Source organism: Ceratotherium simum, chromosome 23 (assembly GCF_057802395.1).
Source record: "Ceratotherium simum simum isolate JZ-2026a chromosome 23, ASM5780239v1, whole genome shotgun sequence".
NCBI classification, from domain to species: domain Eukaryota; kingdom Metazoa; phylum Chordata; class Mammalia; order Perissodactyla; family Rhinocerotidae; genus Ceratotherium; species Ceratotherium simum.
In genome coordinates this window covers 993,426-1,018,866 of record NC_141922.1, presented here as the reverse complement: position 1 = coordinate 1,018,866, position 25,441 = coordinate 993,426, and the positions used below count along the sequence as shown (strand labels likewise).

The 25,441-nt window shown below is 62.3% G+C and overlaps 1 protein-coding gene across 9 annotated transcripts in view; it reads right to left on the bottom strand.

Moving 5' to 3' along the window:
• Positions 1–25,441, bottom strand: part of PLEC (plectin) — a 56,532-nt gene that overhangs the window by 19,019 nt on the left and 12,072 nt on the right. For 3 of the 9 annotated variants that reach the window (XM_004443023.3, XM_087447280.1, XM_004443026.3), the window contains 11 exons: positions 5,363–5,424; positions 4,820–4,909; positions 3,850–3,927; positions 3,677–3,769; positions 2,491–2,657; positions 1,713–1,828; positions 1,529–1,635; positions 1,330–1,449; positions 1,153–1,248; positions 781–908; positions 425–518 (listed from right to left, as the gene is read on the bottom strand). In XM_004443023.3, the coding sequence (XP_004443080.1) occupies positions 425–518; positions 781–908; positions 1,153–1,248; positions 1,330–1,449; positions 1,529–1,635; positions 1,713–1,828; positions 2,491–2,657; positions 3,677–3,769; positions 3,850–3,927; positions 4,820–4,909; positions 5,363–5,424 (1,151 nt within the window). Of the gene's footprint in view, positions 1–424; positions 519–780; positions 909–1,152; positions 1,249–1,329; positions 1,450–1,528; positions 1,636–1,712; positions 1,829–2,490; positions 2,658–3,676; positions 3,770–3,849; positions 3,928–4,819; positions 4,910–5,362; positions 5,425–6,204; positions 6,437–9,300; positions 9,465–10,903; positions 11,146–13,466; positions 13,772–16,941; positions 17,604–20,750; positions 20,854–25,441 lie in introns of those variants that run through there. The other 6 variants (XM_014797249.2, XM_004443022.3, XM_014797250.2 and 3 more) reach the window with 6 other exon arrangements.

Here is a 25,441-nt window from a genome sequence, read left to right as displayed (position 1 = left end):
GTCCAAAGGCCTCCACTAGATCCAAGGAGCCAGACCCTTCACGGCCTCATCCACAGGTTCCCATGCCTCATTCCTCACCATCCACCCCCAGAAACTTCTTCAACGAGCTCTTGCCCAGGCCACACAGCCCTGCCCCTGCTGGGCCTATGGGTCTGGGTCCCTCCCCACCACCCCCTCCCAATAGCAGCCATGTGGAGCAGGTCTGGGACAGGGTAGAACGGCCTCTTCTGGGTCCTGCTTAGCGCCCAGAAGTCAGCTCTGCCTAAGCCAGCGGTCCATGCTGGCCCCACCCGGAGGGAGGAGCTGGGGCTTGTCCTTCCCTGCCCGCTGGCTGGCTGGCCACAGGGTGTGGCGGGTTCCACCTCCTCCTGCCTCCTCCAGCCTCCCTCCCTGCCCAGTCCCACCCCTCGCCCCTCCCCCTCACCGACTGCAGCAGGGCGTCGGCCTGGTTCAGCTGCTCCTCGCACAGCCCGGCCTCCATCTGCAGTTTGCTCACGATGCGCTGAAGACACTCCAGCCTGCAGTCCAATGCACCCACGGGACCCGCCGTGAGTGGGGTCGGCCTGCCAGGCTCCCGGCCACAGAGCACAGCTCCCCTCCAACTCCCGGCCTCCCTGCCGGCCTGCAGCCCACTGTCACACGGGCCCGAGTATGGGTTTCCCAGCCTGAGGGGGGAATTTCCTCCCCAGGCAATGACTCACCCTCGGGTGGCTTTCCTGCCACCGCAGGGCCCCACCCGCTTGCCGGCTGGCTGCGTTCCCCCCCCCAGCGCCCGCCCACCTCTCGAACTCGCTCCGGAGCTGCTTCTCCCGCTCCAGGATAGCCACGTGCAGCTTGCCCCACTCCTTCTCCACATCCAGCGGGTGGTAGCCGGGGGGTACCTTAAGCTGGCCTGCTTGCACCGCCCCCTGTGGGCAGGGGCCAAGCTCAGGCCTAGGCCAGCAAAAGGGTGAGGGTGCCAAGCCACCCAGGCCCCCAGCCCACCAGCCCTGGAACAGTCCTGGTCCTAGAAGTTCAGTAGTAAGGCCAGGCTGAGCTCGCTGGAACAGAACCCCAGGCCTCAGGTGCCTGGACAGCCTCACCTCCAGAATACCCCTTACTCATCTCCCCTCCAGGACCTCCCACTCACTACCCTCCAGGACCCCCACTCACCTCCAGGGACTGGTAGATGCCTTTGGACCGGTTCTTATCCGCCTCCTTGGCTGGAAGCTCCGTCTCCTTAAACTTCAGGAATTGGCACCACAGGATCTGTGGGGACAAATGGTGTCAGTAGCCACACCTGGGTCCCCACAGTGGGCACAGGACCCTGGCTCGAATGGACAGGCCCACCTCGATCTCCTCAAAGCTGGAGGGGAACTTGCGTTCCTCGAAGGCGGCAGTGTGGTGCCGGATCCACTGCAGCAGCAGCAGCACCAGCTCCCGGTACTCTTGCCAGCGCAGCTGCAGCTCCTGAGCCGGCAAACAAGGGCGGTCAGAGGCCGCTGGGGCCCCCATCCTACCCCACCCGGGCCCACCGGCCACCACTCACATTGGCCTTCACCCCGTCCTGCACATCGGGCACACGTGGCATGGCATCGTACAGGGATGAGACATACGTGATGATGGACTTCTCGTCGGGCTGAGGGACGTCCACATCTACGGGGGAGGGAGGTCAGAGGGGCCCCGGCACGCAGCAGGGGAGGAGAGAGGGAGAAGGGGGCAGCAGCACATACCCTCAGGGTCCAGGAGCCGTGTCACTCCCAGGTCCCGCTCTGCCACGGAGAAGGCCTGGTCCAGGTTCTCCAGGTTGGTCTGACGATACACCTTGTTCATGTCAATGAGCATGGGCCTGCGGGCAAAGGGGCAGGTGGGGTAGGCAAGCAAGGATGCAGGAGGCAGCGAAGCCCATCAGGCAGTCAGCACAGGGATGCACACAAACAGATCCCTCCACGTATCCCTACAATCACAGAACCCCAATCTCACACTCACCATGAAAATTACACTGCCTATCCCCCTAGTACCCAACCCTGCCCATAGAGGCAGCCGTGTGCGGACGCTGCGTGCTTCGGACCCCACCTCCCACAGCTCAAGGGGCATACAGTGGGCACTGAGTAGAGGGTGCCAGTCAGCCTGGGCTCCCTCCAGCCACCCTGCTCGCCAGGCCCCAAGTCCTGGGTGGGGATTGAGGTCCCCTGGGGGCTGTCCCCACTGTGGCCCGGCCCCCCAGGCCCCTTCTGGGGTGTCCACGTGGGGCAGACGCTCATGGCCTCAAGGAAGCTGGTAGTACCTCTGGAGGGGCGGAGAGGGCAGCGGGAAGGGTGTGGGTGGGGCTGGGGCTGCTCGCCTGCACTCTCCCAGAGGGCAAGGCTGGCACTGGTCCCTGCTGGCAGCACATTCTCGGCAGCCAGTTCACCCCTTCCACACCCTCCCCGCCCCGACTTGTTGGAAGTCCCTAGCTGAGATGCTCCAGGGGCACCCTACCCACAAGTCCCTTTGCCCCCAGCTGCGTACTTGTGCCGGTGGATGATGGCGTTGAAGAGGCGGCCATCACGCCAGCTGGAGGTGAAGTTGTCACAGCGCAGGCCCTGGTAGCCCTCCACCATGCGCTGCGACCACAGCAGCAGCTTCTCCTTGGCCGTCATGTCCTCCGACTGCCCGCTCACCTGGATGTCCGAGATCTGCCCCACGCAGCGGGCAGGAGGCAGGAGCTCAGCCACAATTGCCCACGACCACTTGTCTGAGGGCAGAGGCAGCTCGGCATCCAGTCGGGGTACACAAGGACCCACCAGGCCAGCTGAGGCAGAGAGGGGCCCTCCCACATCAGGGGAGCCACTGGGACCCGCCACACCTCAACGCCACAAGCCCAAGCCGCTCCAGCCAGCAGCTTCCACAGAATGAGTCAGAGCTCTGGCCCCTGCTGCCGCCACGTGGTGGGTGCCCCAGCTCCCTTAGCTAGGGAGTGGGGGCCTGGGGCACACCCTGCACCCCTCGAGTTGGTCAGGGTGGGCGTAAAGAGAGCAGTTGTAGGCAAAGAGCTAGCCCAGAGCCCCAGACCTGGAACAGGCTGCCCGTCTGGCCGCAGGCTGGGGGTGGGGTCTCTAGGGGCTGGGCACAGTATGTCTGGCAGCCCGGCCTGGGCATGCTGGAGCCACGCACCAGCCTAGCCCTGGATTCAGTCCAATCCTTCAGGCCCAGGTCTGTTAGCCTGTCTGGCTGTCTGTACACCTGCCTGCCTGTCCCTAGCTGTTTGTCTGTCTGTCAGCCTGCCGGCCTGTGTGACTCAGCTGCCGTGCCAGCCAGGCTCTGCCTGCCCAGCTCTCAGATTTGCGGCTTCCTGTGCGGCCAGGGAAGGCAGTGGATGAGTCAGCCAGTGCAGTGGTGCAGAAGGTTCTCCAGAACCTTCCCCCAGGCGGGCGGCTGCATTGCAAGCAGAGAACGCATTCCTCTGCAGGGAGGCTCTGCGGGCCCTGCCCAGCCAGGGCCAGAGGGCACAGGATAGGCCTTGGAAAGAGGCCTGGCCCCTCAGGCCATGGAGCTAGCACAGGGCCTGGGGTGTGGGATGGGGCAGGGACTGGCAGGAAAGCTCTGAGGTGCCAGGATACCAAAGGCCCCAACTCCGGGGCCATGTACCCTGCCAGATGCCAGGCCAGCCCGGAAACTCCCAGGGGTGGCTGAGGGTCAGTGGGGGCCACTCTACCTGGAAGTGCAGGATGATGGTCCAGATTAGGCCGAGGGTCAGCTTGGGATTGCCGTCGGCGATGTCATCATTCCTGATGTTCACCAGCTTCACCTGCAAGCAAGCCACCCTCAGTCACACCCTTGGGCCAGCGGGGAGGGGCCTGGGGCCTCTGGCCAGGTGGGCAGCCTCACCTGGCGGTGCCGGAGGTAGTCCAGGGCGATCTGAACGTTCTGCAACTTGTGGAAGCGCATCCTCCCTTTCTCTCGGGGCTGTGAGAGGAGGCACGGCCAGTCAGCGAGCACAGAGCGGAGGCACAGCCTGACCTACAGCTGCAGCTCCCGGCCTGCTCTCAGAACCCCCCAGGGCATCTGTGGCGACCAGACCAAGGGTCTTCCCCAGGGAGGTAGCAGCCCCTCCCACGACCCTGGTTCACCCTCCCCAGCTGGGAAAGGGGGGCCACCAGCCCAAGGGCCAGGCCCAGCAGGGGCTTGGGAAGTCCAGCGGCCAGGCCCAGACTGTGGGAAGGAAGGAAAGGAGTGGAGAGGAGACAATAGCCAGGAAGCCGCGGGTGGAGGGAAGTGGCATTGAGGGAGGGGGTCCTCCTGCCTGGCAGTGGCAGCCCCCGCAGGTCCCAGGCCTGGCCCCAGGCAGTGCAGCAAATGGGACAGCAAGCAGCTCGACGCACGGCCATCTGCCCAGCCCGCCCAAGCACCAGGCACAGGTCAGGTAGGACTGGCCACCAGCCCTGGGTGAGCTGGGCTCCTGGTCTCAGGGAGCCCATGTGCCCCTGTGGCCAGTGGGCACAACCACTCACCAGGCGTGAGCTCCTGATTACGTCCCGCTCTCTTGGCTGCCCAGCCAGAGCAGGGCAAAGGGTAAAGGGCAGAGGTCAAGGTTCAGAGTCCAAGCAGCAGAGAAACCAAAGCAGAGCAGAGCATGAGATTATTGTGTCAGGGCTCCGACGCAGAGGGCAGCAGCGCCGTGCGCCCACGGCACAAGGGTTGGAGCCACTCCCAGGCCAGGCCCGACACTCCAAACCAGGAGGCGCAGTGGGGGGCAAGGCCAGGCTGGATGTGGAGTGGGTATGTGGAAAGGCCCCCAGGAGGGAAGACAGGCAGGGGCATCCAGGTGAGAGGCAGGTGGGGGGAGGGGCACACGTACCAGGCTGTCCCCTGAGAGCACCTCCAGCAGGGAAATGAGGTTGTGGCCATCACGGAGGTCTTCGTACAGGTCGCTGATATGTCTCTGGGCCTGTGGGGACAGAGGGGCTGAGCTGGCCACAGGTCTCCCAGAGCCACCAGCAGGCCCCGGGGGGATGGGCGTTGACCCCAGGGGGCAAGAGGCAGGGGACCCACAGAATACACGCCGCCCCAAGGAGGCACCTACCTCTGCCCTCCAGTGCTACAAGGAGAAACCAGGAGAGACGAAGAGAGACGAGGAAGAGGAGGTGGAGGAGGAGAACAGAGACAGGAGACAGCAGCACGAGGGGAGGAAGAGGACAGAAAATGACAGGTTTCAGAGATGAAAGGTGAGCTCCAGGCAGTGGGGACAGCCTCAGGCAGGAAGGGGGGCGGGTGGGGGGAAGGGCAGCCCCTGTTCTGGCTGAAGAGCCAGGTTACCCTCCTTCACCCCCACCCACAACCTCCTCAGCCCCTGTGACCACGTGTACATGCACGTACACGCATGCGCACACAGACCACCAACCTTGATGAGGTGCTTGTTGACCCACTTGGTGAAAGTCTTCTTCTGCACGCGGTCCCGCTCATCTGGGAGAGACAAGGACGGTTACCTGGGGCCTGGGAGAAGCCCTAGGAGCCCCCAGGGGGTGACCACCATGCAGATACAGTGGCTGGTGCCTGAGGAGGGTTTCAGAATCACACACTGAGACTCAGCCCCCACCTCGCCGCCCCCTCCCAAATAGACTGGCAGACCCAGATGCCCAGGCCCCAGCCAGCCCTGTCCAGGAGGTGGGCAGAGGGGGCCAGGCACATAAGGTGCCCCCTGTTCAATGCCCCTATTGTCTCCCTCCCAAAATGGGAGGGTCCAGAGCTGGCAGCCGCACCCAGAGCCCACAGCGCACAAGTCCCAGCCTGCCCCACCCCCACACACGCTGCCTCCCTGAGCCCTGAGCAAAGAGGTTCCAGGCCAGGACCCAGGACTGGTCAGGGGTGTGGCAGGGGTAGGGGAAGCTGTGTCCTCCCAGCAGGGCAATGGGCCTTTTGCAGGGCAGAGAGAGCCCTCCCCCACTCACCACAGCCCTATACCCAAGGCCCAGAGGCCACTGCCAGCCTTGCCGACACGGGCCACCCCTCTCCGTTCTGGGCACGGGCGGCTACCCACCCCCCTGCCCCCCGCCTAGCAGCTTTGGACCTGAGCTAAGACACAGCACAACGCCCAGGATCCCAACCACTGTCTCAGAGTCTGTCCCCCAAATTCTCACCCTCAGAGTCTGGGGCCCACCCCCACCTGGGGCCAGGCTTCTTGCTGTAGGAAGTGGGCCCTTCCAGCCCCACACTTGACCTGCCCAGCAGAGAGGTGCCCACTACCTTTCTTGCCCTCCGAGGCCCTGAGCACAGCCAGGTAGAGGTTGTCCTCTGAGCTGGTTCTCTTATAACCCAGGCCCCCAGGCTCAGGCACACGGAGCCGGTGCTGAGACATGGTGGCCCTTCTGCGCTCTGTCCTTCGGCCCCCAGGGGCTGCGCTCCGGTGCCCCGCGTGGCACACAGGCAGCTGAGGCTGCGGTGGCTGGGAACGCACTGGCTCACGGCGACGAGTTCAGCTCTGAGCTGAGTTGGTGTGGCCACTCCCTGCCTGCTGTACTCCCCAACGCACTGTCCCCGCCCACACAGCCCCACCCAGCCCTGCCCGCCCCCCAGAGAGGGAGTGTCCCCTCGGGAAGAAGGAAGACAGCCCCTCCCCCACGGCCACACCCTGGGCCGGACAGAAACAGGAAACCAGGGGTTTCCTCACTCACCCTGCCCGCCGCAGCCCCTGGGGGGACCCGGGGGTATGAGAGGACCTGGCACCTCGCTGCATACTGACCAGGGCCAAGACCACAAAGGACCACACATGGGTAGTCCCCATGACCACCATGAAGGACACCCCCACCACAGGGAGGGGTGCCTGAGTGTGCCTGGGCCCAGGGCGCCCGCAGGCCACGCCTCTCTTTAGAGAGCACACCATCAGGCTTCAGCCCAGGGCACCCCTCAGCCTGCCCACCCTACCTGCTGGAGGAATGCTAGGAGGGCCCCCCAAGCTGAGTGACGCCTAGCTTGGGGGAGGACCAACTGCCTGCCCTTTTCTTGCAGCCGCCTCAATCACACCTTCTCATAGACCTAACACCCTGAGCCCGTGGCCCCCGCCCCTGCTAGGCTCCACTAAGCCCCTGCTCAAGGGCTACTGTGGTCCTGTGCCGGCCTGGCCCTTCCTGAGCTGCCCACCAGCAGGTCCTGGAGCAGTGCCCCCGTGTGCAGGCAGTGCACACAGCACGCAGGAGCGGGCACATAGCTGAGCACTGACTCATCAGGCAGGACAGGCAGGACGCCCCAGCCCAGAGCTGCAGGAACCCTGCCCCACATTGTGGGGGGGCTGGGGGCAGTGGGGAGCACCCAGAGGGGGCCCAGTCAGTGAGTCAGGGCTGGGGAGGGGGCCAGGCACGCTGACTCACTGGAAAGGAAGCTGCACCTGGGGGGAGTGGGGGCAGGACAGATGAGGGGCTTGTTTGCAGTTGGTGGGCGGGACGCACTGATAGCAGCTATTCAGGATCATAAAGGTGGAAGAGAGGGGCAAAGGGCACAGGGGCACCGCCTGCCTCCCTCAGATCTCGGACAGAGCTGCCCACAGCCAGCACCAGGACTGCCCCAGCTGCCTGACCACCACGGGAAAGAACTCACCACCCCCACCACAAGAATTTTCCAGTTGGAGCATCTGGCTTGATGTGATCCAGCTGTGAGCCGCTGCCCCCTCCCGCAGTGCCTCCGGCCCGGGTTCCCAGAAAAGCTCCCCCACCCCCATCCCTGATGCCCCTCTGTGGCCACGGGAGGGCGCCCAAACCCCCAGGGGTGGGGGGTGCCCAAGCCAGGCAGAGCTGGTTATGCCCCACCACCCCCTACACCTAGGGGTACAGCCAGACCCCCAGGGCTCTGCCAAAGGTCTTACGCCTCCTCCCCACCTCTGAAGAGAGACCCCTCAGCTCCAAGCCTGGACTCTGAACCTGGCATGAGAGGCAGGGAGACCCTCCTGCTCTACACACCCACATCCTCACCTGGGCAGGGCCTGAGGCAGCTTGGCCCCGCAGGGGAGCCCCCACGACTCCACCAGACATCAGCTCTTCACCCTCCAGAAGCCCTCCAACATCCCGAATCTGACCCCACACTGGTAGCGCTCCCAGGACAGTGCACGCCTAGAACTCACACACCCACCCGGCTCCTCCCTAGGTTTGGAGCCTGGAGAAATGCCTCTTCAGAGAACCCCTCACCCTAGCAGCTGTCCAGAGTTCAAGAACCCTGTATTGAGCACCTACTGTATGCAGGCTCTGGGCTAGTCTAGCAGTAACAGGGAGGCAGGGTCCCTGCCTGCAGGGGTAGGGTGTCATTCTGGTGAGGGGCACAGACACCAGAGACTCCTGGAAGCAGGTCAGGAGGTGGGAGCAGAGAACTCCAGAAGCTGGAACCCGGAGGAGACAGCCTGACGTCCAAGACTTGTGGGAGCCCCCACTCCAGGCCCCTCCTCCAGCTTTCTCTCTGCCACGAAGGGGCCTCCAGGGATGCTGCCCCAGGTGGGGGCCTGCCTCCAGCGCCAGCACCAGCACCCTTCCTCCCGGAAGCCCTCCTGCCTCTGGTGCCTCCTTCCCCTGAGCTCCTCCCAGGGTCTCAGAGCTCATCCTCTCCCCCACCTCCACAACCCCTGGCTCCCAGCCCTGCCTGCCTGCCGGCCCCTTCCCCTCTGCTGTAGATGCTCCTCCCCTTCCATCCTGTTTAGACCCTCAAACCGACAGACCATCCCTCCCAGGCTGGCCCAGCCCGGTGGCCCCCAGCCACGCCACGCAGGCTCCTCCAACACTGCAGCGTGCTCAGCTGGCCCTCCTCAGGACACACTCGCCCCAGCACTGATGCTCCCGCACACCTGCCTGACCCCCGTGCTGCCCCAGCACCCAACCCTCTGCCACCAGCCCAGTGTCCCGGAGAGCTGCCCATGGCCTTCTGGGGGTATCATCGCCCCCTTTTACAGATGTGGAAACAGGCTAGAGCTCCCCTAGCTACGGAAGCCGCTCCTGGAGTGGGAAGCCTATAGACTGAAAAAAGTCCCCGCTGGCCAAGGAGAGCCCCATTTGCTGAAGGCCCGGAGCCCCGCCCTCAGCACCTCCCTCCCTCCTCACCGTCCTGACTGCCAACTGCCTAGTGCCCAGAATCCAAGGCCTAAAGCCCAGGCCAGCCCGCCCACCTCCCCACCCCTATCTCCAGAGAGGAAACAAATGGGGCCGAGGCGACCTCACCCCGCCTTCCTCCCCAGGTGTTTCCGGAGCAGAGCGCGGGGCGGGGCTGCACCTGGGCTGGGCACCACCTCCTTCCCGGTACAGGCGCCAGTTGTCAGCGAAGACTGGTGCCCCCTTCCGCGCCACCACCCCTCTCAGCCGCACCCACCTACGCAGCACAGCTGCCCGTAGAGGTAGCCCCTGCGGGCTCGCTCGCAGCCCCCGTCCAGCCAGCACGGCCGTTCCAGCACAACCTCCTCCTTTGCGGCGAAGGCACCTCCCGCCCCCCATGTGCCGGCCGCAGCCATGAGCCTGGCCGCCCCGGGTCGCCCACTGAGGACAGCAAGCAGGACGCGCCCTGCCTCTGCTTTCCAGCCCACGCTGCGAGGCCGCCGGCGCTGCGCTCCCCACCCTCCCCCGACGCCGGCGGCGGGCGCGCGGCCCAGACCCGGAGAACCTGCCCCTGGCGGGGCGCCCCGCCCAGCGCGGGCCAGGAAGCCACGCCCCTACTTGGAGGGAGAAGACCCCGCTCGGGAGGGACTAGGGCAGGGGTAGGCTGCCCGCGAGGAGAAAGGGGCCTGGGAACTCGCGGGTGCCCAGGCTCGCGCAGAGGGGAGCCCCGGGGGACGCCCGGGCGCCGGGAAACTCCCCTAGATTGACGTGCACCAGGAGGCCGCTCCCGGCAGGATGCGCGGGAGACGCTGCGGCGAGGGCGTGGGGGCGGGAGCAGCCGGCTGAGAACAGACGCACGGAGGGGCACCGCAGGGCAGTAGGGGCGGGGAGCAGGCCAGGACAATGGCTGAAGGGGAGCCCCTTCCCCACGTCGGGACAGGGGACAAAAGTGGGGCGAGGGAGGGAGGGCCCAAATCCAGAGGGGGAAGCCCTGGCTTATGCATTTTATTGAACGTCCCTGCAGCTGAGTCACCAGTCGCTCCCCAGCCCCCAACGCCACGCCTAAAAGCCTCATCCTAACTCAGACCTCAGGTCCAGTGGGTCTGGCACACAGGCTAAGATGAAGCAGGCCTGCCGGGGCAGCCCTGGCCACCCCCACCACAGGCGAGCCCTGCACGGGCACAGACCTGAGCACAACCTCCATGTCCTGGTTAGTCCCTCTGGCCAGAAGCCCAGTCTCCGCGGCACCACCCGGCTCCATTCACTAGAGCGGAGGCAGGCCCTACCCGGTCCTGTGCTGGGCATGGTTGCCGCCCCGGCTGTAGCCCAGAGCAGTGACTTTGAACAGGGGAGGGCAGAGCGGGCCTGGCTGCACGCCCTGTGCAGTCCTGGGCCCTGGCAGAGGGCGCTCAGGCACCTGCCTCACCTCTCACTGTGGGCGGGAGGCTCTGCCCAGGCCCAGCCCACCTCAGTGGAGGTCGAGAGCTCTCCCAAGACCTGCCCCAGGACACCCGCCCCAGGACACCCGCCTTGCACCTGCCAGCTGCAGTTTCTGTGTTGACAGTCACCTGTGCTCACCCTGTCCCTGGCAACTGGGGAGGGGCCTCCCTTTCAGAGGGGATGCCCTGGCTCTGCCCATGCTCCAGGCTGACGGAGCCACGGCGCCCCGGCCCCACCCCAGGGAAGCAGGCTGGGTCTTCAATGCAGGGTGGAAGGCAGGGGGGGCGCTGCTGCTTTCCCATCACGTGCTGGTGCTTAGCTCCGGGACACAAAGGGGAGGGCTCAGGGAAATGCAGGCGGGAGACAGGCAGCCCCTCCCTCGCCCCGCCCCCAACCCCTTGGCAGGGGCTGCGGCTGGCGACAGCTGCCCAGGCGCTTACCTTGCTCGTCCTGAGCCCGCTGGCGCCCCCTGCGCCAGTGCCACACCACAGCTAGGGTGACGACATGGCCCACGACCACCAGAGAGGGAAACAGGTTGCCCGAGGGCTCCATGGCTCTGGGGCCACACGGCTGTGGGCAGAGCAGGCAGAGCCGCCCTTCCTCCCCTCAGAACCGGCAGCGTGAGGCCTGGCAGCCCCCTCCCTTCCCTGCGTGGAGGGCAGGCGCGGGGGGGCACCCTGGGGCCAGGGACCGCCCCGCCTTCGGGGACCGCCCTACCGCACTATCTGCCTGGCGCCCTGGACTAGTCCTGTCCTATGCACCAACTGTGCTCCTGCCTGCCTCCTCTCCCTCCTCCCTCCTGGCCACTCAGCCACTCGGCGCTCCCCTCCCGCCTCCCGCAGGCGCCCAGCTCAGCTGTCCCTACGCAGAGCTATCACGCTCAAGGTTAGCTGGAGCCTTAACCCCTGCTTACCCACAGCCACACCCGCCAGGAGGAGGGGCCTGCTGCAACTTGGGGCCAAGCGCAGCACCCCCAGCACAGCTGGGTGGCCTCAGCATGAGTCCTCCCCCACTCCCGCTGCCCCCACCAAGAAGGGTGACCAAGGTGCCAGAGCACCCCATTCTGCCTCCAAGGGTGCCCTCTGGTGACAGCTGCCAGGCGCCGAGGGGGATGCATGCCAGCACCCCAGCCCTCACTGGCCCCCCAGGCTTACAGCTGACCCAACCACACTCAAAGACAAGCACCCCCCCGGACTCCCAACATCCCCCCATGTGAGACAGTGGACAGTGTCAGAGGGAGGGGCCGGAGTGATTGCCTGGGAAGCAGGCCGTGCCCAGGGAAATAAGGACAGAACCCGTTGCCCTCCAGTCCCCGGCCCCTGCCCCTCTGCCCTGGCCCCAGCTGGGCTCTCACAAGGCTTTCAAAGGCTATCCCACCTACCCGGCACGATCTTCATTGAGGACAGTGGCAGGAGCCCACAGGGCAGACAGGGAGTGGGTGCAGGGTGTGGGGAGGGTCACAGGCCCCTCGGAGGCGGCAGCAAGCCCGGCAGTGGCGGTGGCGCGGTGGGAGGAGGGCACGGCCGTGCTGCTGTCAGCAGCAGTGCCTGTGTCCATGGGGGAGGGGAGGGGCGGGCAGGGGGCCCGGGGGGATATAAATATCCAAGGAGGGCAAGCAAGGCCCGTCATTTGTCCAGACTTAGAACATGACGTGCAGAGCGAGGGCACCCGGGCCCACGGCCTTCGCTGGAGTCCAGTCTGGCTGGGAGGCGCCACCCGACACCCACCCCACCCCCAGGTTCCCACCGGTGATTCTAATAATAAGAAGCCTCCTCGGAACAAGGCCTAGCACTGGCACACGGAGCTCAGCTCAGGGGTTCCTATCCCAAGGGGTGTAGACAGCGATGGGGGTGCACTAGGGAAAGGCCACACGGGCAAGAGGGCACTGCTCTCTTCTCCCAGAGGGCCCCTCAACACAACACCTGGCCCCAAGGGATGGGACAGCCTCCCCAAGGTCATACCACCTGCCAGAGACCCAGGTGGCCCAAAATTGGGCTGGGCCACGTGAACACCAGGCCCCCAGCACAGGGGCTGTGCCTCCCTGCCCCCAGGCCACTCTTGGAGCCTGCCCTGGCCCCACCCCAGAACCCCAGCAGCCTCTGGTCTGCGGAAGTCCTGGGGCCAGAAGCCCCGTCAGCAGACAGGCCCACGCCACATCCTGGGCTGCCCTGGACCTCAGTGCCCCCAGGAAACAGGACGTGGGAGGTCACAATCCTGACCCTCTCCTCCCAGAAGCCTGGACCCTCTCAGGCCCCGGCAGCAGAGGGTTGAGGACTAAATGTAAGGATTTGTATCCCATTCTCTAGCACTTCCTGTGTGTCCAGCACCATCCTATTTAACCCTCAGAGAACGCTGTGAAGTCCTAGGCTATTGTCACACGAGGCACAGAGAGGGTGAGGAGCTTCCCCACATCACACAAGGCTGTGATTTGAGCACAGGTGGTCTCTCTGGCAAGCGTGGTCAGCCTGCAGCAAAGCACAGCAAACCACACTTGGCCTCTGAACATCAGGGCAGGGACACCCTGGTCCACGTGGGGAGACGAGGGGCAATGAGGAGAGGGGTGGAGGGCCGGGCCCAGCAGGGCCACCCAAGCCTCCTGCTCGCCAGCCTCGCAGAAACTCCCTTCTGAAGGAGACTGGCCTGCAGTGGCCAGCTCTAGCGGCGGTCGGGGCTGGGGGAAGCCTAGGGGAGCCAGGGGGAGGCATGGCTCCTGGAGGCGAGAGTGCCCCTCAAGGGCAGTGGGCAGCCCACACCCCACAGAGGCCTGGGACAGGGGCCTGCCACTTCCAGATGCCTCCTTCCCACACCAGACACAGCCCTGGGCAGCTCTGAGGGAGCCGTGCTCATCCCTGCATCCCAGAGTTCTAACTCCCAGGGGAAGGCAGGCAGCCTCAGCTCTACCAGGGCCCCAGCCACAGGCTGCCTGGGAGAGCCCAGCCCAGCCAGAGGCATAGTCCCTCCCTCCCGCATGCCCAGAGCCCCTCAACCCAGGCCCTGCCCTACCTTGGACCAGCTGAATCAGCTCCTCCATGCTGTACCTGTCCATGGCCGCGGAGCACGGGCCAGGCCGCTCCAAGAGCCGGCAGAGGGGAAGGGAGGGGAAGGCAGGAAGGAGAGAAGCGGTGGGAGGCAGAGGAAGGGCTCGCTCATGCCCCGGCCTCCCCACCCAGCTCTAGGAGCCGTGGCTCCTCCTCATGGCCACCCCTGAGTCAGCGAGCCCAGCAGAGCCGAAGCCCAGTGGGCCAACGGGTCAGACCAGCTCAGAGGGGTGCAGTGGACCAGCCTGCCCGAAATCCCTGAGCCCTCAGGCATAGCCACAGGGCCCACCAGTCTTCCCTACTGTGCCTGCCCGGTCCAGCCCAGCCCACAGGCCCCACCAGTCCTGCATTCCCCATCGCTCCTCAACACCCTCATTTCCTTAATCCCCACAGCCAGCCCCTTCCTCCGCCCACATCCCCCACAACCAGCTCCATCCCAGCCACCATGGCCTCCAGCCTGGGCTAACGTGACATCTCCTAACTGTGTCTCTGCCTCTCTGTCACTCGTCTACACATTGTCTCACACGGCCACCACAGGCCCTGGGAAAAGGCAATCTAATCCTGCCATAACCCCGCTTAAAAGACCTACCAGAGTCCTCCTAGAGATAGCCCCTCAAACACACGACCCAGACTCAAAGCTAGCGAGTGTTGCAAAACGCCTGGACCCACAGGTCCCATGCAGGGTGCTATGCGGCCATGAAAAAGAGCAGGGCAGCTATATGTGCTGCCTCCAAGTCCCCTCTGTCCCCCCTGGGGCAAGTGCCACGAGGGAGGCGTGGTGCACAGCAGGGTGGAGAGAAGCAATGTCCTCGAGGGCCACTTGCTTATGATGGATAAAATGCCTCTGAAGCAGACGTGCTGAGAGCGTTCAGGTGGTACTTTCTCTCACTAAATGTTTCAGTTCGTTCTGAATTTTGAGCCCGGCAAAGCACTAATAATGAACATAAATGAAATTCATATGTAAAACCCGTTCTACCAGCTTTCCACCACACAAAGTAAACCCAAACTCCTTGCCACAGCCACGGGCCTTCCCGCATCCTCGCCCTCCCCCCACCAGGCCTCCCTCTGTCCCTGCCTCTGCTGGGCTGCTCTTGGTGGAGCAGAGACCTCCTCATAGCTCATGGCTCAGCTCAAGGCACCTCCTCAGAGGGGCCCTCCCTGACTGCTCCTAAAGCTGCTTCCCCATCACTCGCTCCTCATCCAGTTCACCCCCGGATGCTAGGCGCTCTCCAGGCCAGGGGCTCGGTCAAGGTCAGGCCAGTATGTGGCTGAACAGGCAGGTAGACGCCTTCCCACATGAACGAACAGACCACCAGGGCACAGGGACGGAGTGGGGCTTCACGGGTGGGGACCAAGGTACAGCAGGGACACCTGACTGCCCTGCAGCATCCACAGCTCCCCAGCCAGCGCTGGACGGACAGGGGCAGCCCATTTGACCAAGGCCATTCTGGTGACCAGTGCAGTTGGCCCCACAGGCTCCTGACCTCGCCCTTCTGCCAACTGACTGGAGAGGGGCGACGTTGTGGGGAAGGAAGGGATCTGTGGTTCATTACTTGATAATTTTTAAAACTGAGAAGTCGACGGTTCTAGCCCCAGCCTGAGTGTGGAGCCATCACAATCCCTGCAGACAACGACACAGCCCCACACCACACCCGGCACCCAAGGCGCCCTGGGCATCCTCCTGGAGTGAGAGTAGCCCTTGGGTCCCGCGCTCAGCCCTGAGGGATGAGCGGAAGGAGGGGAGCCCACACCCGAAGGCCCTGACTCAGGCGGGAGCTGGAGCTCATTTCCTGTTGGAAACTCTGAGCTGCCACCGCTGCAGCTGGGAAGGGAAGACTGAGTCACCGTCAGGGCTGGGGGCGCCCTCTGCTCTGCCACTGCAGCCACACCCAGTCTCCCTCCTGGCCCTGCTGCCAACTGCCCACCCAGCCACCCAGCCTGGCCACAGACAAGGAAGGAAGGGGAGAAAAGGAGGGAGAGGCTGGCACTCACCACGCCCATGACCCAAGGGGGCGGAGAAGACTGGTCTGCCAAACCACTGAGGGTGGGCAGGGGCACCAGCAAGGGGAAGGCAGGGTAGAAGGCCCCCTGGGCCGGGACCTCGCCACTGGACGTTAGTCAGTGCTGACCAAGCGCCCAGCCAAGCACTCTGTCTCCTTGTGGGAGACACCATCACCCCCTTAACAGGAGCTTGGGAGGCCACACGACTTGCTCAAGGCCACAGCAAGAGCCCGGAGGCCGCCTCTCTACCCCAAGATGGGCTCCCATGGCGTGGCCTTCTCAGATCCAATCCAGACCAGGCCAGAACTGGGGCTCCTGCTCAGCACCTTGGGAGATGACCTCCCCGGCCTCCATTCACCTGGCAAACTCCTGCCCACCCTGCTAACCTCACCGCAGGGCCCCTTCCCAGCCCCTTAGAGAACAAGTTCCTCCCCAGGTGGTGAGACACAAAAAGCGAAGCAGGGACTAAGCCTGCCTTGTGCTGGGGGACCCAGGCCTCGCCGAGTCTGCACCAAGGCCAGCGGGCTCCAAGAGTGCATGCATGAGCCTCAGGCTGCACGGGACATGTGTCATCTGCCCACCTGGGTCTTGCCAACAGAAGTGCTTAGGGACAGAGGGATGCCACAGAGAAGGGGCATGGCAAGGGGTCGCTAGCAACCCCCGGGACAACAGGACCTGTTGCATCCTCTGGAACCCAGCTCCCACCGGGAAGGGTCTGCCTAGACCCTCAGCTGGGCACAGCACCTGCCACACCCTGGCCTCTGGCCTGCCAGCAATGCTCCTACCTGGGTTCTGCTCTTCTCCCCCCAACCCACTGCCCCCAGGGCATCACCACCCCCAAGCCGCCAAGCACTCAGTCACAGTACAGCATCAGAGCCACAAAACCACGGAGGCAGGTGTCACCAGCACTGGACAGACTCAGGGCTCAGAAAGGTCAGGCAGTTTGCTTGGACCACACTGCTGGAGAGCGGGTATACCCTGTCCTATCCCAGCACCTCCTCTGCACACCCCTGCCTCATGCAGAGAGGGCCTTGGGGCAGACAGGCCACTGGGACCGGGAGCAGGGTGAGCAAGGGCAGCGGGGGCGTATGACGAGGGCAGCACTGGGGACAGGGCTGAGCTGGTGTGGGGCAGGGCTGTGCTAACAGCTGCTCCTGCCAGTCCAGGTGCCACAAGCCCCACCCCTAGCCTCCCCACCCCTAGCCCCAGGGCGTGCCTGGGGATGGGCTGGCAGCAGCCCGCTGGCTCCTCCTTGGCCTACCCACCCCAAGGTTCTCAAGCCAGTAGGAGGAGCCACGTGGGTCCACCACCAGAGCACCCAGCACCCTCAGGCAGAGAGAGCGCCACCTGCTGGTTCCAGCAAAGCTCCCGCACACGCACTGCCCACCCCGGCCCATCAGGTGTTCCCACCCCATGGCTGGGGCCAGGATGCAGCTGACCTGTGGCTGGCGCAGGTTCTGGGCCAGGCCTCGCCAGGTTTCCTGGGGGGGTGGCGGGCAGCACTGGGGCCTCAGGTGCCCCCTCCTCAGGCTCCTTCCGGCGGTAGACCCGCCGCTCCTCACGGGCAGGGTCCTGGGCTGGCAGCGGCCCCCGCTTGGGCGGGCAGCCCAGGGGACCCTGCACAGCCTGCACGTGGGGGCTGCGGCGTGCGGGCATCACCATGGCGACAGGGCGGCGCACACGCTGCAGAGAGGCAGGCACGATCTCAGGAGGCAGGTGCAGGTACTGTCGCAGGTGGGCAATGCCCTCGTTGGTGAGGTACCAGTAAAAGTGGCGCCAGGCAAAGGTCTCCCGCACCAGGCCCCGGGCCCGCAGGGAGGCCATGGCGCGCATGACCTGCAGGTTGGTGACGCCGGGCACATGGGGGTGCAGGCTGCGGGGCCGCCGGTCCTTCTTGGCCACCATCACGCCCTCCCGGAAGAGCACCTCGTAAATGGCCCGAAGCTGGTCCAGTGGCATGAGCATGCCAGCCACCATGGCTGCCGGAGCCGGTGAGGCGAGGGCAGCGGGCGGGGCACAGACAAGAGGTGCAACGAGGTGCCCTCGGCACAGAGTGTGACAAGGGTCGGCCTGTTGGGCAGGCAGGCCGCGGCCCTGAGCTCGAGGGCGCGGGCTCCGGGGCTGTGGTGGCGCCTGGCTCGGTGCGATTCCTGCCGGCGCTGCTGCCTGCCCGAGGCCTGCGCGAGACTCCCGCCCGCCCGCCCTCCAGGACGCCCAGGCCGGCCCCCTCTGACTCAGCAGCATGGGCGGCCCCTCCCACCCACAGCCAGCGGGGCCCCTCACAGAGTGGGGGGTACCTCGGAGTCGTGGCCACCCCCACAGCACTCCCCCTCCCCTCCCAGGCCCCACGGCTCCAACGTCAGAAATTACAGCAGTTTCTAAACACTTCCTTCAAGGTTCCTAAGCCTAGAGGGAGGGTGGACAGGAGTAGCTATAGACCAACAATCTAAAGAGCGTGGCAGAACAGGCAGAAGGGAAGTGGGTAGCAAGGAGGGCAGGAGGGGTCCTCAGGCCAGGGACCCAACTCAGGATTGTGGTCTCAGGGCTTCATGGATTCACAAGGATCTAAAGAGGGGTTTGCTGGGCTGTCTGAGCCCCGGGGGCACTTGAGGCCTGAGGGTCAAAGGGGAGAGCTGGGGTCTCGGGGGGCAGAGGGCTGAGGGGAGAGCTGGGGTCTCGGGGGGGCAGAGGTCTGAGGGGAGAGCTGGGGTCTCAGGGGGGCAGAGGGCTGAGGGGAGAGCTGGGGTCTTTGGGGACAGAGGGCTGAGGAGAGAGCTGGGGTCTTTGGGGGCAGAGGGCTGAGGGGAGAGCTGGGGTCTCAGGGAGCAGAGGTCTGAGAGGAGAGCTGGGGTCTCGTGGGGGGAAGAGGGCTGAGGGGAAAGACCAGGGGCAGCTGCTTTTAGCACACGGACAGACACCACTGGCTGCTGTCCATCAAACAGGCAAAGGGACAGAGCCCCTACCTCCAAATGCCAGGCCAGAGACAGTGGCCACCCTATTTAACACTTCTGATGCCAGGCCAGATCAAGGGTGGCACAGGAACAAGCAGTCTGCTTCAAGCCCAAAGCACTCTGAGCAGGGCAGAGGGTGGGGGGCTGTGAGAGGGGCCTCCACCACTCTCCAAGCCAGCTGTCGGAGGCCAGAAAATCTCAGCTGCCACAGGGAATCAAAGTCACCAAGGCCTTGCCACCCCCTGCCTGCCGCCCCTGCCAACACGAAGACACCCTGACCCTGGGCGGTCTGAGGCACACCACACTAGGAGAGGGTTAGGGGCCGAGTGAAAGGGGAGCCAGCAGCGGGATGGCGGAAGGGGCTGCAGGCTCCACGTGGGGGCCCTGGAGCCTGGCCCAGCCACACTCATCAGTCACCCCCACGTCTCCACAACTGAGGCTCCAACCACGGATATCCTGTGCCTGCCCCATTCCACCCAATACCCCCTCTCCCACGCTGACCCACACCCGGATCCGCCCTCTCCCCCTTCCCCCAAGCCGACACACCCATTCCCACCAAGCACGGCTAACCCGGGAACCGATTATAAATAGGGCGGGGGTGGGGGATCCCACGGTGGGAGGCGCCGGAGGGCAGGCGGCCAACAAGCAGCTCATGGGGGCGGGTTTATGGGGCCGTTGCCATGGCACCGCAGAGCCGGCTCCAAACACAGCGCCCCCAACACACACACACACACACACACACACACACACACACACACACACAGTCACAAACGAGCGCGCGCTAACTCGTGGCGGAGGTGGCGGTGGAAACACTGAAGGCACAGCCAACTGTTCGTACAGCCCTGCCCGCCAGCTCACTGCGGCATCGCTGTCCCTCCCCCTGTCCCCTACAGCCAGCCAGGCAGGAAGGGGGCCAGCCTCACCAGGAGCCCGGCTCCGGCAGGGTGAGGCACTCGGCTCAGGGCAGACACACCGCAGGGGCGGGAGTGGGCAGCGGCCACGCCCCCTTAGCCCAGCAGCGCCTGCGGACCCTCCCGCTACTAGACTGTGGCTTCGGGAACCAACACCAGCTGTGGTCCAGGCCAGCACTTAGGCCAGTGGCCCGGCCCAGCCCTGTGCCCACAGAAGGCCTACTCTCCTGGCATGTCCCTCAGCCCTCCCGCGCTCCCCCCATGCGCACCCCACAGCCCCGCACACACCTCCTGCGCTCCCCCCGCCCCTGTCCACCCCATACATCCACGCCACCTTTCTGGTATGATTCCCCCACCTAATCCCCATGCCGCCCTCCCAAAATGATTCCAAGCCACATTCTAAGGCCCCTCAGACACTTGGACCTAAGGTCTCTCCTCCTTCTACACAGGCGTGCACGGGTCTTTGGCCAACCCACTCAGCCCCGGCACTCCCCATGCAATCCCCTGCAGAAGGCACCAACCTGGGCCTCCAAGAAAGCGAGCAGGGCACGCTGAGGAATCCCCCTCCCTCTCACAGCCTGGGCGCCCTCGGGGATGAGAAGGGGAGCAGGGAGCAACCTGGAGCAAGACGTTCTGGCCAGCCTCGCCTGCATCTGCACACCTCCTCCTGACCCTCGCCTTCCGCGCCTGCGTTGGGGCGCGCCCCCAGGTCCCAGGGCTGGGAGAACACCCCTCTCTGCCCTGCCCCCACCCTGCAGGAACTGCAGCCGAAGTTGCTGATTCAGCACTGGGAGAGCCAGGGCGGGCAGGCAGGGCAGGTCCCCTCCCCCCGACTCCAGGCCCCTCCAGGTTTCCAGGCAACCAGTCGGGGGCCTCGGGCAGCCCCCAGCCCCCCACCCCAGAACAAAGAGCTGCAGTGTGGACTAGCCCGGGGCCAGCCCGCCTGGCGCCTCCACACAGTGGTCCCCACGGCCCTGCCTGTCCCCTCGCACGCTGGGCAGCAGGGCTGCAGGCGGGGCGGGGATTCGGCAGAGTCCGGGAGGAGAGAAGGGGCTGACCCGCTACAATGACCAGCTCCCACCTCCGCCCCGCCCCCTGCCGCTGCCGCAGTCCGCCCCGCCCCCCCGACACTCACTGCAGGGCTGCAGGGCTGCAGGGCTGCAGGGTTGCGGCTGGAGTCAGCCCCCGCCAGCCCAGGGCAGATCCCGCACCAGGTGGAGCTCTGGCGAGGCATGGGCCTGGGGTCTCCCGCGGCTCCAGCTCCCCAACCCTAAAGGTGCCCCTGGGACAGCGGACGCTGACCGCTGCCCTGCAGGGGGATGTACCCAGCCAGAGGTCACTGCCCGGTCGGCGCCCCCCGGCTCGGGCGCTGTGCCCGGCCCGCACCTTTGAGGGAGCTGATCTCGTGCTGGATGGCTCGTGAGGGGTCCATGTCTCCACCGGTACTGAGGGCGGCGTCGCTGCCGCCACGCAGAGTCCAGCCCCGCACCGCACTGCCCAGGCCAGAGCCGCAGCCTGGGGGAGGAGCCGGGAGGCGCGGGGCGGGGCTTGCCAGCCCGGGGCGGGGCTTCGGCTGATCGATGCGCAGGGCAAGGCCGCCCCCGCGCATGCTCCCGGCTGTGCACCGCCCCCACCTCCCTGGCGCCTGACCCTGCTAACTCCAGCCGGACTGCCAGGCCAGCAGGCCTGATCCAGGAGAGCTGGGCCTGCCCACCCCACCCCACCCCACAGTCCCCAAGCCTCCGCCGATGGCCACCCTCAGAGTGCCCTCTGGGCCGCTCGTGCACGTGGCTTCCCTGGCCTCGAAGCCACGGACACCCACTTCCGACAGGAGACACTCACCGGTCTGGGCCTTGGACGACCTCCACAGCCAGCACCCTGGGTGCAGAGGGAAAGCGGATCCCACCAGAGCAGAGGTTGGAGGCCTGCCCGCGGTCGTGCCTCATGACCCTGGACCAGCCCCTTCACCACAAGGATTCAGTTCCCCACCTCCCATGCCAGGGAGGGGTTCTGCCCCTGCCCGCGGCACTCTCCCCTCCGGCCGCGTGCCCTCGTCCTCCCACATGCTCCTCTGGGCCACCTCACCCCGTCCTATGACTCAAGATGCCCGCTATACTCTGACTCCCAAGATGACATGTCCAGTGGGGCTCCACCCTGCGCCCCAGCTTCTGCCTCTCACACTCAGCAAATCCTGTCAGAGCTTGTGGTGGGATGCTCTTGTCTTCCCAGCTCTGTGGGTGCACCACCATCCACCACCCAGTGGCTCAGGCCAACCCCCTGAGGTCATCACCCCCCATAGCCAGCCCCACAGGTCCTGGCGGCTCCACCTTCCAATCTGTCCACTGGTCAACATCTCCACCACCTCCTGAGCCCAGTGGGAGGCAGGCAGGTCAGGGTGAGCCTGCAGCTTCATTTCCTTCCATGAGCTGGATCCAGGTATGTGAAGGTAGAGAGAGTCCACCCTAGTGCTCTCTCCTGTCACAGCCTCTGCTCCTCTCAGCACCTAACAAACTCCACTGACCCCCTATCAGAACCCATGCAAGAGCTCGTTAAAGTGGCCAGCTTCAAATACACTTCTAAAAGACCCAAGAGAGTTCTTTCGGGCCAGCAATAACTAGATAGAAAAACATAACGGGAAAAACCCTTCATTAGCAATGCAAGATATAAGCTACTGTGGAATTAGATAAATAAAAATCAGTCAGAACTTAAGTGCAGAAAGCCTCACATGCACAAAGAAAGAGACAGCCCCATGGGGAGACTCGTGTTCCCTAATACAGAGGCTCAACATCAAAACCAGTGCCCCCCAAGTTAACCGATGCATTTACATTAACTGCACTTCTGATCAACCCTCATGCTGTCCCCACTCAATTACTCTGTTAATAATTGCCTCCTTTACTCACTTACATAATTTTACATCAGATTGGCAAGGTTCTGTTGTTTGTTTGAAACTACAACACTGGGTGCTGGGCAGGTGTAGGGAGTGAGCCCTCTCAGGCACAAATGGGGGACATCAGCTCTCCCTCCTAGCTTGTTCCCTTCCACCCACACACACTGTGAGAATCACTGTTGGCCTCCTGTTTATTCCTCTGAAATTTCCTTATGTAAAATCAAGCAAATACAAACCTGGTTCTTGGTTTTCCCCCTTTTAACACAAAAAGCGACATCTCACATGCATCGTTCTGACCCTTGCTTTTCGGTTACCCCACACCTTGCTGGTCTCCGTGTCTGCCCGTGGAGAGCCTCCTCCAGTGAGAGCTGGCACTGAACAGGCACCCAGGACGCTGGTTCCCACTGTCCACTCTTACACGCGCACTGTGTTCTTAGATCTTACAGCTTCACCAATACAATCCAGAAATCCAGGTTTTGGATTTTTGCCAATCTGACAGGTAAAAAATGGTATCTTGGTGTAGATAAAGCTTAAATTTTGCATACTCTTTGACCCAGAAATTCTATTTCTAACAAAAGTCATAGACACGCACAATGATCCAGCTACAAAGCTGTTCACTGCAGCAGTTTCCAATACCAAAAAACAAAACAAAACAAAACAAAACAAAAATAACCTTAATGTTCTATGAGAGGGGATTACTTTAAATATGACATGGTTACCACACGAAGGAATATTTTATTGTAAATTAATGTCAAAGAGAGATGTCCATGTTGTAACATTAAGTAAAAAGAAGTTACATGTCTAAAATACTTCATAACGTTAAATTACAAAATTATAAATAGAGTATATTACAAAACACTGTGTACATTTTTTTAAAACAAGCAGCACAAAACAGAAAGATGCAGAAGTTTTACAATACATCAACCAACCACGCAGGGTGACCTGGGCGGAGAGTGTTGAATGCTGGTCCCCAAAAAGATATGTTCACAGCTAAATCCCTGGTACTTGCAACTGTGACCTTACTTGGAAATAGGATCTTTGCAGACATAATTAAGTTAAGCATCTCGAGACGAGATCATCCTGGCTTACCTGGGTGGACCCTAAATCTAATGAAGAGGGTCCTTATAAGAGACAGAAGAGGAGAGACACACAGAGGAAAAGCCATGTGAAGATGGAGGCAGAAACGGGAGTGATGCCACCACACACCACGGAATGCCAGCAGCCACCAGCAGCTAGAAGAGGCAAGGAAGATTCTTCTCTAGAGCCTTCAGAGAAAGGCTAACACCTTAATTTTGGACTTCTGGCCTCCAGAACTCTGAGAATAAATTTCTGTTGTTGTAGACCACCTGTTTGTGGTAATTTGTTATGGCAGACACTGGAAACTAATAAAGATTCTGTTACCAAGAGTGAGGTGCTGCTATGACAAATATCTAAAAGTGTGGAACTGGCTTTGGAATTGGGTAATGGAAAGAGGCTGGAGAATTTTGAGGTGCATGATAGGAAAAGCCTAGATAGCCTTGAACAGGCTGTTGGTAGAAGTATCGATGTTGAAGATGTGCCTGGTGAGGACTTAGAAGGAAATGAGGAACATATTACTGGAAAGTGGAAGAAAGGTGATCCTCATAAAACCTTAGCTGAACTGTGTTCTAGTGTGGAGTAGAAAGTAAAACTTATAAGTGATGAACTTGGATCTTTAGCTGAGGAGATTTCCAAGCCAAGTGTGGAAGATGTGACTTCTTTCTTCTTGCTGCTTACAGTAAAGTGCAGGAGGAAAGACATAAATTGTGGAAGGAACTGTTAAGCAAAAAAGGAACTAGCACTGGTGATCTGGGAAATTCACAGTCTATAGAGACTGCAGAGGATGCTCATGTTGGGACACTCACTGTTAGGAAACCATGCTCTGGAGAGAAAGCCAAGGGTGTGAGGGACAACCTTCTGCTGAAGAGATTAGATGTCTGACTCATAGGTCCACTCAACTATCTCAGCAGAAGCCAGGAATAGAGAGGGGTCATCCAGAAAAGATCTGGGGAGAATCCTCCTGTCTAATGGTGTGGACCCCTGTGATATACATGGGAGACCCACAAGGTTTATGAGAATGTTGTATCAGCAGAAACACTGCCAGCTTGGACTGAAGAGGACAGAGACAGGATAAAACTAAGGAAGCCTGTTGGAATTCTGGGATTCTATAGGCAGGAAATGGGGTGGTGGAGCTTCAAACATATGCTACCCTTCAAGAAAAAGGAAAAATTACTCTAAGCACAGAGCCTCGGGGCCCAGAGGGTGGAGCTGTGGGCACAGAGGCAGAGGCAGGCAGAGCCAGAGGTGCAGAGAGTAGAGCAACAAGGCACAGAAGAGAGTTCTCAGGCCTTCAAACCTAATGGAATTGGCCCTGCTGGATCTCAAACTTGCTTGGGACTAATGACCCCTTTCTTTCTTTCTTTGTCTCCCTTTTGGAATGGCAATGTCTATTCTATGCCTGTCCCACTATTATATTTTGGAAGTACACAACTTACTTTCTAGTTTCCCAAGTCCACAGTTGGGGAGGAATTTTGCCCCAGGGTGGACCATACCCAGAGTCTCACCTATACCTAATTTAGACAATTTAGATGAGACTTGGAACTTTTGAGCGCATGAGATTTAGATGAAATTTTAGACTTAGAGTTGACGCTGTAATGGATTGAGACTTTTGGGATGTTGGGATGGTGTGAATGTATTTTGCACGTGACAGACACGAATTTCAGGGGGCCAGAGGGCAGACTGCAGTGGGTTGAATGGTGGACCCAAGAATATATGTCCACCTCCAAATCCCTGGAATCCAGGAATGTTACCTTATTGGGGAAAAAGAGTCTTTGAAGTGATAATTAAGTTAGGAATCTTGAGATAAGCTCATCCTGGATTACTCAGGGAGGCCCTAAATCTAATAACAAGTGTCCTTACAAGAGACAGAAGAGAAGACACAGGGGACAAGGCCATGTTGAAGATGGAGGTAGACACTGGAAGGATGCAGCCAACAAGCCAAGAAATGTCAACAGCCACCAGAAGCTGGGAGAGGCAAGAAGAATCTTCCCTAAAGCGTCAGAGGGAGCACCGCCCTGCTGACACCATGACTTTGGACTTCTGGCCTCTGGAACCGTGAGAGAACAAATTTCTGTTCTTTTCGGCCACCCAGATTGTGGCAATTTGTTACGGC